The sequence below is a fragment of the Sorex fumeus genome, unplaced genomic scaffold (assembly GCF_029834395.1).
Source record: "Sorex fumeus unplaced genomic scaffold, SorFum_2.1 ptg000178l, whole genome shotgun sequence".
In the NCBI taxonomy this organism is placed as follows: domain Eukaryota; kingdom Metazoa; phylum Chordata; class Mammalia; order Eulipotyphla; family Soricidae; genus Sorex; species Sorex fumeus.
The window spans coordinates 2,588,281-2,601,430 of NW_026606235.1; the positions used below are offsets into that span (position 1 = coordinate 2,588,281).

General features: G+C 43.6%; 1 protein-coding gene across 1 annotated transcript in view; it reads right to left on the reverse strand.

Moving 5' to 3' along the window:
• LOC130017181 (signal-regulatory protein beta-1-like) overlaps window positions 1–9,297 on the reverse strand; it is a 56,206-nt gene extending 46,909 nt beyond the window's left edge. The window contains 2 exon segments of the mRNA XM_056107889.1: window positions 3,036–3,395; window positions 9,225–9,297. Of these exon segments, the coding sequence (XP_055963864.1) occupies window positions 3,036–3,395; window positions 9,225–9,297 (433 nt within the window).
• Between the last annotated feature and the right edge of the window lie 3,853 nt (window positions 9,298–13,150).

The following is a 13,150-nucleotide window of genomic DNA, read 5'->3' on the forward strand; positions in this document are numbered from 1 at the left end:
TTCTCTAGGAAGAGGGAGGTCGTTTCTGTCAGGGACACGTTTCCGTTCTCCAGCCAGGTCAGCTGTAGGTTCCGGGGGTAGAACTTCTTTACCTGGCAGGTGAGGTTCACCTGGTTCTCTGCTTCAGGGAATTCATAAATCTCTAGGGTGGGTGGAACTGAAAAGCACAGGACAGAAGCTCTGATCTCAGCGAACAGACAGATCACAAGGGTGGAGCTCCAGCACGGAATTCCCACCCACTGCAGGGATTGATCCTAGCAGAGGGAGGCTTACGGAGCTAAGCAGTGAGGAGCTGAACACTGAGTGCTCTTTGCTCAAGAACGGAATCACTAGCACAATATATAGCACACAACAGGAGCGCACATTCCCCGGGGCCAGCAACAACCTGGCTGTGCTGGAGATGGAGTAGGAGGCATGGGTGATCCACGCTGGTCAGGGAGGCTGACTGCTGCATGCTCTTGTTTTTTGAACCACCGCAGGCCGATGTTTCTGGGGGCTTAACCACAGGGCCTGCAGTGAAGCTTGCTGTGTGCCCAAGCAGGGTCCCCCTGGAAGCACAGGGGAGGTTGCAGAGCAAGGCCCGTGAGTCTGACCATTGGGGTTCAGATATTGTCTCCTTTACTTGGTCAGACCTGGAGCCTTTGTTTCTATAAGGACCAAGGTCCTCGCGGTGCTGCCGGGAAAGCAAATGCCAGGAAACACTCAGCCTCTGGAGCACTGCTGCTCGCTGCCTCCCCCAGCCTCCCCTCCTCCAGGCTCTTGAAGAGGAAACCTCAGTTTCTTCTTGTCAGTGAGAGAGAAAGCCACAGTTTTCTCTTTCCAGATGTTCCATCTTTCTTTCCCCTATCACATTCCTCCCCCAAGGTTCTGTCTCTGCATTCCCAGGGTATCCCAGGAACAGAAAACTCTGCCCTGGAGCTTAGACTGACAGGGAAACTAAGATCATGGGCAATTATGCCTGGAGAGATTTAGACCAGCCAGATATCCTGTGATTTTTCTGGCTTCATTTGCAATTCTTTGTCAACCAGTAAGAGATGTAGGAGCCTTTAAAAGGACAGACACAAAACTCCCTTTTAACTTAGTTCTCTACTACGTTCTTCCCCACTTGAGGAATTCCTTTTCCTTTCTCTTCTACTTTCCAATAAACTTTTCTGCATTCCAATTCTGAGTCTGAGCATCTTTATTACTCAACATTTTCATTCTTGAAAATATTGAAGAACCTGGGAATCATGAACCAACATAGAGACCCATCGCTTCACCTGCATCACCTTCACCTGGGCACCAGGAGGGAGAAGAAAGAGGAAAGAGGATGGAGACACTCGGTGGGAGCAGCAAAGCAAGCAGCTGTGATGACCGAGACGAGGGGTGCACCTCTGGGACTCCAATGTCAGGGAAACCACCTTCCCTGCCTGTGTCTGAACTGGTGATGGTGGGTCTAGTGGGACTCTGTTTACACAGATGAAAGCTCCATCAGCACAGCCAGGCCAGGGCATCTCCCCGAGAGGAGAGGGCTGCATAGACTTGGTTATCTTCCCAGCACCGTTTTATATCCCTGGGCTGGGAGCAACTCTGTTGTCAGCAGATTGTAAAACATTTGTCTCCATAGTGGCAAGTCTTGGTTGTGTCACGGTTGACACCTCATTGGAATTTGGGGTGAGGTGGCTGAAGGCTGGCAAAGTTTCTAACCCACTGTCGGCTATTAGGGGGCTGGATGGGAGCACATGTTGCTCTGTGGGAAATTGATGGAAGGGGCCCCAGCTCATTGCCTTGGTGGCATCAGAGGTTTGGCATCAAGGAAGGATTTGGTGTGATCATCACAACACTCTTCCCATGAAAACTTTTTTGGTTTGTTTCGTTTGGGGCCCATACCAAGCAATGCTCAGGGCTTACTCCTGGCTCTGCACTCAGAAATTACTCCTGGCAGTGCTTGGGGGACTATATGGGATGCTAGGGTTCAAACCTGGGTTGGCCGAATACAAGGTAAATACCTTACTATTACTCAGCTCCCCCCACCTTCCCCTGGCTCCATGAATGTGTTTAACACCAGGAAACCACCTGGGACAGTGGGACAATTCTCTCACTCACAGGCATGGCATCAGGCCCTGTCTCCCCTCAGTCCCAGTTTTGCCCTGTTCTGGGGAGTTTAGCAGGAGGGTGTCCAAGTTCAGACTATGCTACCAGGACAGAATTCAGGACTCTGAGCTTCGGGGAGAAACCCCCAATTGACCCATTTTGCTTCTTAATGGGACAATCCCTCAGTTACCACATGAAAACTGTTCCCAGGGGAGAGACATCCTGAGATTTTATTCAGAGTATGATCTGCTCATTCAGAGCCTTTGAGGACAGTGAATCTGTTTCTGAAGCCCAGGAGGAATTTTCAGGACAGGAGGACACTGAACCCCCAAATCTGCCCCCCTCCACTTGGTGCCATCTACTAAACAAGGAATATGTACTTCTCTCTGAACCTGTTTCTGATGATGAAATAACAAAATACACCTACTCCCCTCCTGGCCTTCCTGCAAGGCCAAACATGGAACATCAGCCAAGAAGAGCAATTGCCAATTGTGGCTGCTGTTTCCAGCACACCCAGTGAAGAGCCGGCCACACCTGGGAGCTCCACAGGTACTGAGGAAAGAGGAGATGCCCCCTACGGAGGGGAACCTTCTCAGGGCACAGAGGTGAGGCCCAAAGGGTGACTGGGCAAGTCACTCAGACCTTGGCTCCCTCATCCCTGCAGGATGAGTCTGACGGGATGGGACACACTGGGAATGGGACCCCTGGAGATTGGGGTAGCAGGTTCCAGACTTTGCCCCAGGAACCTGTCAGAGGGCCTTGAACAAACAGCAGGATCTCTGCAGCCTTCTTCCCTGATCTGCAGAAGGGTGCGAAACTGATAGTGGAACTGACAAGAGGACCAACACAGCGCCCCACCTGCCCTGAGTTGTTGCTCTCAGAGGAGGGCAACTGGCCTGACTGTCTGTGGTCACACAATAGGATGAAGGACTCTCTCCCTGCCACACCCTGCCCCCACTCACCTCTCACAGTGACCAGGGTGCCTTGTCCTAACTTTGGCTCAAAGATTAAAGGAGGCCGTACGTGGAACTTCATGCAAATGTAGGTGCCAGCATCTGCGAGTGTGATGTTATGGATGTGGATGGAGAAGTCTACGTTGCCTTTCTTTGTGACATCCGAAGCGTTTGTCACTCGGGGAAAGTGACCTCCTTGGAAGTTGTAGATTAATTTCCGGCCCTTCTCAGTATCCTTGTACCATGTGGCAGGCGGCCCCCTTTGGTTCGAAATCACATGGCAGTGCAGAGTGGCCGTCTCTCCCGCTGTGAAGGTCACGGACTTCTCTGGTTGGATCACCTGCAGTTCCCCATTCTGACTCGCCACTCCTGAGGGAAACACAAGCAGCTCTTCACTCGTCCTTGTCAGCCTGTGGCATTCCCCAGGTGTCTGTCAACAACCAACACCTTTAGCTGAGTGTTCAGCATGATGGATCCAGCACATGCCGTGAATCAATCAGAGTTTCCCCCACAGTGAACCTTCATTTCGTGAGTGTGATGCAAACAAGGAAACTGAGGAACAAGTAGGTTAAGGACATGGCAGAGACTGGTTTCTCTGGACCATCTGGCTTTGGCCAAGGCATCTGTTCCTCCATTGTCTGGCCTTAGGAAGTGTTAGACTTTCTCTCCTTTGCATTGTGACTATTTTTATATTTTGTCTCACACCTTTTTGCATGTGACTATTCTTTTTGTGGGTGGGTGGCTACACCTAGTGGTGCTGAGAGATCACTCAGGGATCACTCCTGGCAAGCTCAGGAGATTATATGGGGTGCCGAGGATCAAACTCAGGTCCTCCACATGCAGGGCAAGCACCCTACCCACTGTATGGTCACTTTGTCACTAGCCTCTCCCCTGTCCCTCAACCACCACTTTCCGAGACTATTCTGACCATTGAGTATGAGGAGAGGGATGGAGGTGCCTGGGGGTATCGTTGATTTGTCAGGACCCCAGTAAATTCATCTGCCTCTTCCCTAGATGTGCTCTGCCCCTCAGCCTGATTACTGAGTTAGAGTAGGTCCCTGTACTGATTTCTGGTCCCTGTATTTCATAATTGCTATTGCCTGATCAATGCATATTAGTATCATAATGTCACTGTGACCATTACCAAAAGGTTATTGCCTTAAAGCAATATAATATTTCATCAACAAATGAGTGGATAAACAAAATGTGGTGTGTAGAAAATAAAATATTATCCAACCCAAATTGTTAACAAAGTTCTGATCCAGCCTACAGAATAAATGAACCTTAAAATACTGTAATAATTGAAATAAATTGAATGCAGCTAGCCAGAGAGATAGTATGGCAGGTAGAACACTTGCCTGGCACATAGCCAACCTGGGTTCAATTCCCCAGAAACCCATATGGCTCTCCCAAGCCAATTAGGCATGATCCCTGAGTGCAGAGTCAGGAGTAAGCCTAAGTACCACTAATGTGGTCTCTAAACGACAACTGTATCAACAAGGGAAAAAAATGAGATTAAATGCAAAAGGAGAGATATTTATCACATATAGAAAGTACTTTCAATGAGCAAATCCATAGAGGAAAAAGTCACTTGGAGCTGGGGTAAGGTAAGCAAGAGTTACTAACTAATGGGGAGTTATTAGGGGCACATGATTAGGATGTTGGAAAGTTCTAGAAATGTGCTGATGATTGCACATTGTGATTGTACTGAATTGCTGCTTTTGTTTATTTAAAAAATAATTGGAATAATGTTTTAATTAACCATGATTCACAGTTATGAAAGTTTTTCATTATTAAGTTCAAGTATACAATGTTGACTTTTATACTTTCAATAAGAAGGCTTTGTGTTATATATAATTAGCACAGTAACAAGTGTGTACTAGGACAAGGTCATTAGTCTTTGAGTTGAGTTAAATGATTCAAGGGAAAATATATTATGTACAGTATCTGAGGTTGGCAGTTTTTTTAAAAAAATGCATGCAATAGCATAGCGGTAGGGCATTTGCCTTGCATGCGGCCGACCTGTCCAAGCCAGGTTCAATTCCTCCGCCCCTCTCAGAGAGCCTGGCAAGCTACCAAGAATATCTCACCCGCACGGCAAAACCTGGCAAGCTACCCATGACATATTCGATATGCCAAACACAGTAACAACAAGTCTCTCAATGGAGATGTTACTGGGCCTGCTCGAGCACAAAGATGAACAGGAGGACAGTGCTACAGTGCTACAGTGCATATTTGAATGTGAAGACAGACCAGGAGGCAAGAGAATAAGAAATAGCACTTTTCAAAATTTGTGGTTTGGAAAGAACAGAGCTTTGCATGGACAATGAGTTATGAGTTGAAGGGACCCGAGTCACCCTGATTTTTTATACCAAATGAAGAACTTTTCAGCTGGATTCCCTCCCCTGAGACTAGGCATGTTCTGGAATTATATAAAACTATAAAAATGTTTCTTGTGATTTGAAGGGTTTCCCCCAACATGGTTCTGGTAGCAGAGATCTACATAGAGGATCAGCTATGGAAGTAAATGGAAGGTGAAAGTAAACATCTCACAATTAACATACCTGCACCAAATTCTTGACTTTCCCACATGACCTTTATATCTCTGCTTTATTTTTAAATTTATTTTGAGGAGGAGGAATATGGTTTTGTTTTTGTTTGAGGGTCATACCTGGAAGTGCTCAGGGGTTACTCCTGGCTCTGCACTCAGGAATTACTTCTAGAGGTGCTTGGGAGACCATATAGGATGCCGGAGATTGAACCTGGGTTGGCTGCATGCAAGGCAACAGCCCTACCTGCTATACTATTTCCTGGCCCCGTCAGCTTTATTCTTGGGCTTTTTCTCTCCATGCCAATCCAATACATCAGAAAATCCTGTTGGCTCCAATTCAGTATGCTTCTAAACCTGAATTTATTACTTTGGTCTCTATGAACTATGGTTTGGTGCAGCCACTAGTTTTGCTTGTATAAGTAGAATGATTCCTTTGTGTCTGTCTGTTTGTTTGTTTGGGGACCATGCCTAGAAAAACTTTCTTTTGAGTTTGTGTTCTGGGGGATCACTCTTGGTGTGACTCAGGGAACTTGTGGGGTTTCAGTGATTGAACCCAGGTCAGCCACATACAAGGCAAGGGCCCTACCCCATGTATTATCTCTCCATCCCCCAGAATGATGTCCTACACGCTCTATTTGTTTTTGCTTCTATTCTGCATTGCCTAATCTCAACTAAATGTACAATAGTTTAAAACTGAAGTCAGATCATGACCTTTTTGCCTTCAGATCCTGTAATGCTAAATCATTTCACTCTGAGCGAAAATCTGAATCCTTGAGTACAGCAGAAACAGCTTCTTCTCAGGCCTTTGCACATGCTGTTCCCTATGAGGAAGTCTCTTCTTTCTCCAAGAAATTCATATGGTTCATTCTGCATCTTTTAATCTCTGCTCAAACTTCCCTTTCAATGATGTTCACTCAAAATGCCCACCCTCTTTGAAGTGTATCCCGTCCTACAGAATCTCCCAATTTTCTTATCCAGTAACATTCCAACTTGTTCCATAGTACTTACACATTCTAAGTGACATTTATGTGTATTATGGTCATTTCTCACTAGGATATAAGGCTCAAGAGGACAACTATTTTATTTATGCTATTCTCTAAGGCACAGCAAGTTCTATAATGGCTCCTGGCAAGTGGCAGCTACCCATTGAAATATATATATATATATATATATATATATACTTTTTATAATTTATTTATTTATTGAATCACTGTGGGAAAAGTTACAGAGCTTTCAGGTTTAGGTCTCAGTCTTGTAAATATCAAACACATTTCCCTTTACCAATACTTATTTTTTACCACGAACCCCAATAGAACCTCACCTCCCACCCCTCCCCATTCCTGTGAGGCAGATGAGTTCTAGTTAACACTCTATCTACTTTGACTAGATTCATTATGAAATATATTTTTTAAGATTTGTGAACTGGGCTGGAGCGATAGCACAGCCGGTAGGGCGTTTGCCTTGAATGTGGCCAACCTGGGTTTGATTCCCCCATCCCTCTTGGAGAGCCCAGCAAGCCACTGAGAGTATCCCACCCACATGGCAGAGCCTGGCAAGCTCCCCATGGCGTATTTGATATGACAAAAACAATAACAACAAGTCTCACAATGGAGATGTTACTGGTGCCCGCTCGATCAAATTGATGAACAAAGGGAGAACAATGCTAGAGTGCTACAATGAATTGCCCAATGTGGCATGTCCTTGAAACATAAATGTGGAAATTATGAATTTCCCATGTAGATGGCTTTGTACTAAACAAAAGTAACTTGCATATATGCCAGAAGCAGAGGAGGCCTGAAGAAGAACATCACAAGCCATCTTCCCTAACCCCCACTTATTTTTGTTTAAAATTTTTAAGTTTGGAGTTCCACCCAATAGTATTCAGGCTCTGTGCTCAGGGATCACTCCTGCAATGCTCAAGGCTCTGTATGCTGTATGCAGTGCCAGGGCATTGAACCATAGTCAGCCAATGGCCTAGAACCCTGTACTATCTCTACAGCCCCCAATTTTCTTCTCCTGACTTATATCCAAACTACCCGAGATCCTGATCACAGTAACAAGCCTGTCACACAGGTGCTGGGTGGGTATGCCCTATCCCCAGCCTGTTTCACACCCACTGACAGAAGCTCCAGAAATCTCATGGCATGGAAGTGAAGCAACAGTAACTGACAGTACTAAAGATAAACCATGAACTCCAGAATCAGGCTGTCTGAGTTCTATCACAGCTCTTCAATTTTCACTGTGTGATCTTGAGATCTTCTGTGCTTCCATTCCAAGATACTCATGCACAAATTCTTACTTGTCTTAAAATTGGGGGAGGGAAGGGGGAAGTTTAGAGGGGGAAAAGGAGAGGAAGTTTAGAGATAAACAAAGAGAGAGGATTACAAAGAGACTTAGAAAATTAAACACTTATAAATATGCATTTCATGTTGGTCACAGAATGATTTGAAAAAATAGGGCCAGAATGGTAGTACAGCAGGTAGGGCATTTGCCTTGCATGCAACAGACCTGATTTCGATCCCAGGCATCCCATATGGTCCCCTGAGCACTGTCACGGGTAATTCTTGAGTGCAGAGCCTGAGTGCAGAGCCAGGAGTAACCCCTGAACATTGCCAGGTATAACCCAAAAGCCAAAAAAAAAAAAAAACAAAGAAATAAAGAAAAAAAGAAATTCTTTCTAAAAATCTTGCATGTGTGTATGAGTATTACACTTCTCATTCCTGCTCAGACAGATACACATTTAAGTACATATATTCACAAATATCACAAATAAATATAAAGTAGGGACTAACATGCTAGTATGTTTTGAGAATTAAGTCAAATTCTAGAGAAACTTAAATGCTCAGTAAAAAAATCTGTCATGTTTGAATTATCCAACACAAATTATCCAACACATCATTACAGTAGTTTGTAAGCACACAAAGAAGGTGAACCCTAGAGACCTCTGAGATGTGTGATGTTTGAGGAGTTATTTTCCTCAGTTCTCTGCATTTCTAAATTTTTCTCTACTTATCCTCCACTGAGAAGTCAAACAAAAAAACAAAGAAAACCAGAAACAAACCCTCTGGAGCTATTAACCCCGGACTTGAGCTTCAATAGCACCTCTGACTTAGTTCTGAAACCTTGAGGGGATGATTCTTCTGCTTCATTTTTCCCATCTGCAAGTCAGAAAAAATAGGACTAGCTATAACCAGCATGTGGTGAGGCTCAGAGGGGCTGAGATGCACAGAATCATTTCTGCTGCTTGAAACATCATCTATTTTGACAACCCTGGTAACAGGGAGAAAGTGCTTAGAGTCCTTTCTTAGCTTTTGGTGGACACAGTATTTATCTGGAAGTCTTATATATCCACAGGCAGGGGCTGTAGAGATAGCACGGGGGATAAGACTGCATTGGACGCATTGGATGCATTGGATGCATTGGATGCATTGGATGCATTGGATCCATTGGATCCATTGGATCCATTGGATGTATTCGATAAGGGGATTGGATGCAGCTGACATGGATTCAATCCTTCAAACTGCCTCTGGTCCCCTGAGTATTACCAAGAGTCATCCCTGAGCACTTCCTGGCTTGACCTCCAAACAAACAAACCTACAGGCAGGAGAAGGATGGAGGAAAAGGATTCTACCCAATGTATTGCTCACCTGTGAGTCCCAGTAGTAGAGTCAGAAGCAGGTAGGGAGGAGGAGAGCTGGGCTGGGAGACAAGGACCGGCATTCCGGAGGCCTATGGAGCTGGCAGTGTTCAGGGGTAGTGTGGGGGAACCCTGCCCTATTTGGTGCAGACAAGCCACACCTAATATGACACAAGAGAAGAACCTCTGGTGGGTAAAGTGGCTGAGAGGCAGTAGCCTGCTCTAGAATTAAGCAATTATTGTCTCCACAATGTGAAAAAGGAGTCCAGGAGGGTAATAAAGCTGAGAAGTTACACATGAATATTCTCAGTGAGACTTGCACAGGCCTGTTACAAATAATGCTTCTGCTTCATGTGAGACCTCTGCTATGTTCACTTGGCACCCTTACCTGACGTTGAGAGCTTCGTGGTGGTTCAGTATTCATAAATTCTGGGTTAAGATTGATGTTTGGTTGTATCTTGTGCGTCAAACTCCAAGCTCAGGAACTCAGAAGCGACTTACCTGGGCTCATGCTGCACCAGCTTCAGTCCCAGGAGCTATCAACTGACAAGAGGAAGAGAGTTTGCTGACATCTGGCAACTTTCACATTGAACCAAATCTGCTTCTGAAATGAATCCCATTCCAAATGTTTACTGATATACTGATAAAATTCAGCTCAAATCCATTGTCACTGAGGACCTTTTATATGTTTTCAACCAATAAAAGAAATCAGTTCCTGACTTCTTTCAGTAGATAACTGGGCTGTATATCCCAGCAATTACACTCTCAGGTATTTAACTCAGAGATATAAGTAATGTGCCTACACAAAAACCTGGGAGTGAATTTTATAACAGCTTTCCTTGTATGTCAAGTAATGGGAAGCAAACAAAAGTTTCAATAAGTGAATGATCAACTGTGGTGCTTCCATACAATAAAATAGCACTCAGCAAAAAGAAGAATGATTACAAGTGCTATAACTTGTAAGGCTCTAGATAGATTGAATAAGTCCCTCTCAGAATGTATGATTCCCTCTGACTTGTATGATCCCCCTTTAAAATGTCTTCAACATAACTGAGAAAGGGAAGAGATTGCAATATTCCAACTTTCTTTGGTTATCACTGTTGAAATCACTAAAAACTAGCACAAGAGAGAACTTTGTGGTCATCACCTTCCTCTGCATCCCAACTATGGAGTTGATTTGACCAAAATTTACATAAAAATTAGCCTAAATCATGGCTTAGAGTAGTACAAGACTCAATTCTAAAAACCCATCTCATAATCATTATAATGTGGACACTATTAAGTTATTCATAGTCACAGAGAATGACAGGGTGTGATGGACAGAGATTATGCATGAATGCAGGTGTGACAGAACAGTGTATCCTCATCACCCAAAGTATGGAATCGATAAATAATGCCTAAGAATGATAAATTTTAAAAGTATGGTAATATGCTCACATCATTTTTGAGATATAGCAATAAAATCTAGAAAAAAATCTGTTAGAAGAGTTGAAAATTGTTGTGTCTGGCAGGTGGAAGTGTTTGTTAGAGGGTAGAAGATCCCTCTTCTCCTAAGTTCAGCTTCAAAGACTATTGACCCTTCAACAATGTGTATAGGTAAATTTGATCTGTCACTGTCACTGTCCACCTGTTGTTAATTGATTTGCTAGAGCAGGCCCAGTAATGTCTCCATTGTGACACTTGTTACTGTGTCTGGCATATTGAATACGTCACGGGTAGCTTGCCAGGTTTTGTTGTGCGGACGAGATACTCTTGGTAGCTTGCCAGGTTCTCTGAGAGGGGCTGAGGAATCGAACCTGGGCCAGCCGGGTCAGTCACATGCAAGGCAAACACCCTACCCGCTGTGCTATCTCTCCAGCCTATAAATTTGATCAAGATGTAAAAATATTTTAGATAATTAAATTAATACTAGGAGTTCTCAAAGAATATACATAATATTAACACTAGCAACAGATTTCTGAAAGTTTGCTGGATATGAAACTGATATTTAAAACTCAAATGTGGGGGCTGGGGAGGTTGTACAGTAGGATGGTGATTGCCTTGCATGTGGTTGATCTGGGTTTGATCCCCAGTATCCCATATGGTTCCCCAAGCCCTGCCAGAAATGATCCCTGAACCAGGAGTTAGCTCTGAGCACTGCCAGGTATGTTCCAAAAACAAAAAAAATCAAATTTAATCCACATAGACACTGTAGGAGAAACGGACACACTCCAGACTAACCCAAGCTCTCTTTCTACTGGGAAGGCATCCTACTATAACATGGATGAAACTGAAAACATTATGCAAAGTGAATTAAGATAAGAAAGCAAAAATTACCATATGATTCTACTTATACTATCTGAGTATCCAGACTCATGGAAAGGTGAAGCAGAGAGAGGATTTCTAGTATCTAAATGAAGGGGAAAATTATCTAATGACTATCAAGTTTATAAGTTTTTAACTATCAACTAAAGTTTGTAATTTTATAAACTTATAAAAATTTAAGTATAGAGTTGTGTAATGATTATAATGTTTAAGTTTGAAAAATTAGATAAGTACCTAGGTTTATTTCATAATTGTTTGAATATAATAAACAGTCATAAACTGTGGTTAAGATGTCAAAAAGAGGAAGAAGAAAGAGGAGGAAGGGTTGGAAGAGGAAGAAGAAATACTTGAAAATGTCACAACAGAATATTCAACTATGAGAAAAGATGAAATTTTGCAACTTGGATCACGCTGGGGGATGTCATGTGAAGTGAGTCAAATAGTAAGAAATACCAAATGGTCTTACTCATATACAAAGTATAAAAAAGCAAAGGGATTAGACAATCCCCAATGGAAACTGATTCTGAGATAAGATCAGTTGAATTGAAAACTGAGGTGGCAGGAAAGAAGATGGCAGGATAATGGTGCAGGGAACTTGAAACCCTGGTGGAGGTATGAGTGTAATAGCTGGGCAACTTTAAAATCATGATTTCAATATTATTGTAAACAATGATAACTCAATTTCAAAAAGGAAGAAAAGGTCCTGAAGTTCAAATGTATTGAGTTCACAGAAGACGCTTTCTGGCTAAGTCACTGATGAAATTTGTGCAAGTGATAATTTAGAATAAGAATCTTTTTAACCAAAGTCTCACTTTGGGATTAAGTTTGGTGGTACTGAAAGAGAAAGCCTCAGTTTCCCCTTGCCAGTGAGACAGAAAGCCAGCTTCCATTTTGTGCCTATGGGTCATGAGTTTACAACCTACTAAGAAAAACATGCCAGACCCCAGGGGCATGAAAAGCCCCTACATCTGACCACAGATGACAAGGATGATTTAAGTAAATGCAGCAAGATGCATTAGCCACTCTGTTTCACTTCTATACCTCCACATGCTTGCTTAAGGCCATGAGCACCTGCCAATGCACATGGCAGGAAGCACCCATGCACCTAGCGAGGGGGCATCCAGACTCACAGGTAGGAGGACATAAGGCTTACCCTCTCCCTGAAGGGAATCAGGGATCCAAGTCCAAGGAGCAGTCCCAGCTTCTGAACCCTCAGCACTGAATACCTTGGATGAGTGTTTTGTTGTGTAAATAAAACTTTGAAATATCTGTCCTGTCTCTGTGTGTCTCAGTCAGCAGCTGAGCCACTTAACACCCATTTGGGAAGCTTCTTTTCTTTTCTCTTTTAGCTTCCAATAAACTTTTCTACTTTCCAACTCTGAGTCTGAGCACCTTTATTATTCACAATTTTTTTTCTTTCTGGGTCACACCCGGGGATGCACAGGGATTACTCCTGGCTCTGCACTCAGGAATTACTCTTGGCAGTGCTCAGGGGACCATATGGGATGCTGGGAATCAAACCAGGATTTGATTCAAATTGCAAGGCAAATGTCCTACCCACTGTGCTATTGCTCCAGCCCCATATTATTCAATATTTTCATTCCTAAAATTATTGAAGAACCTGGGAATCGC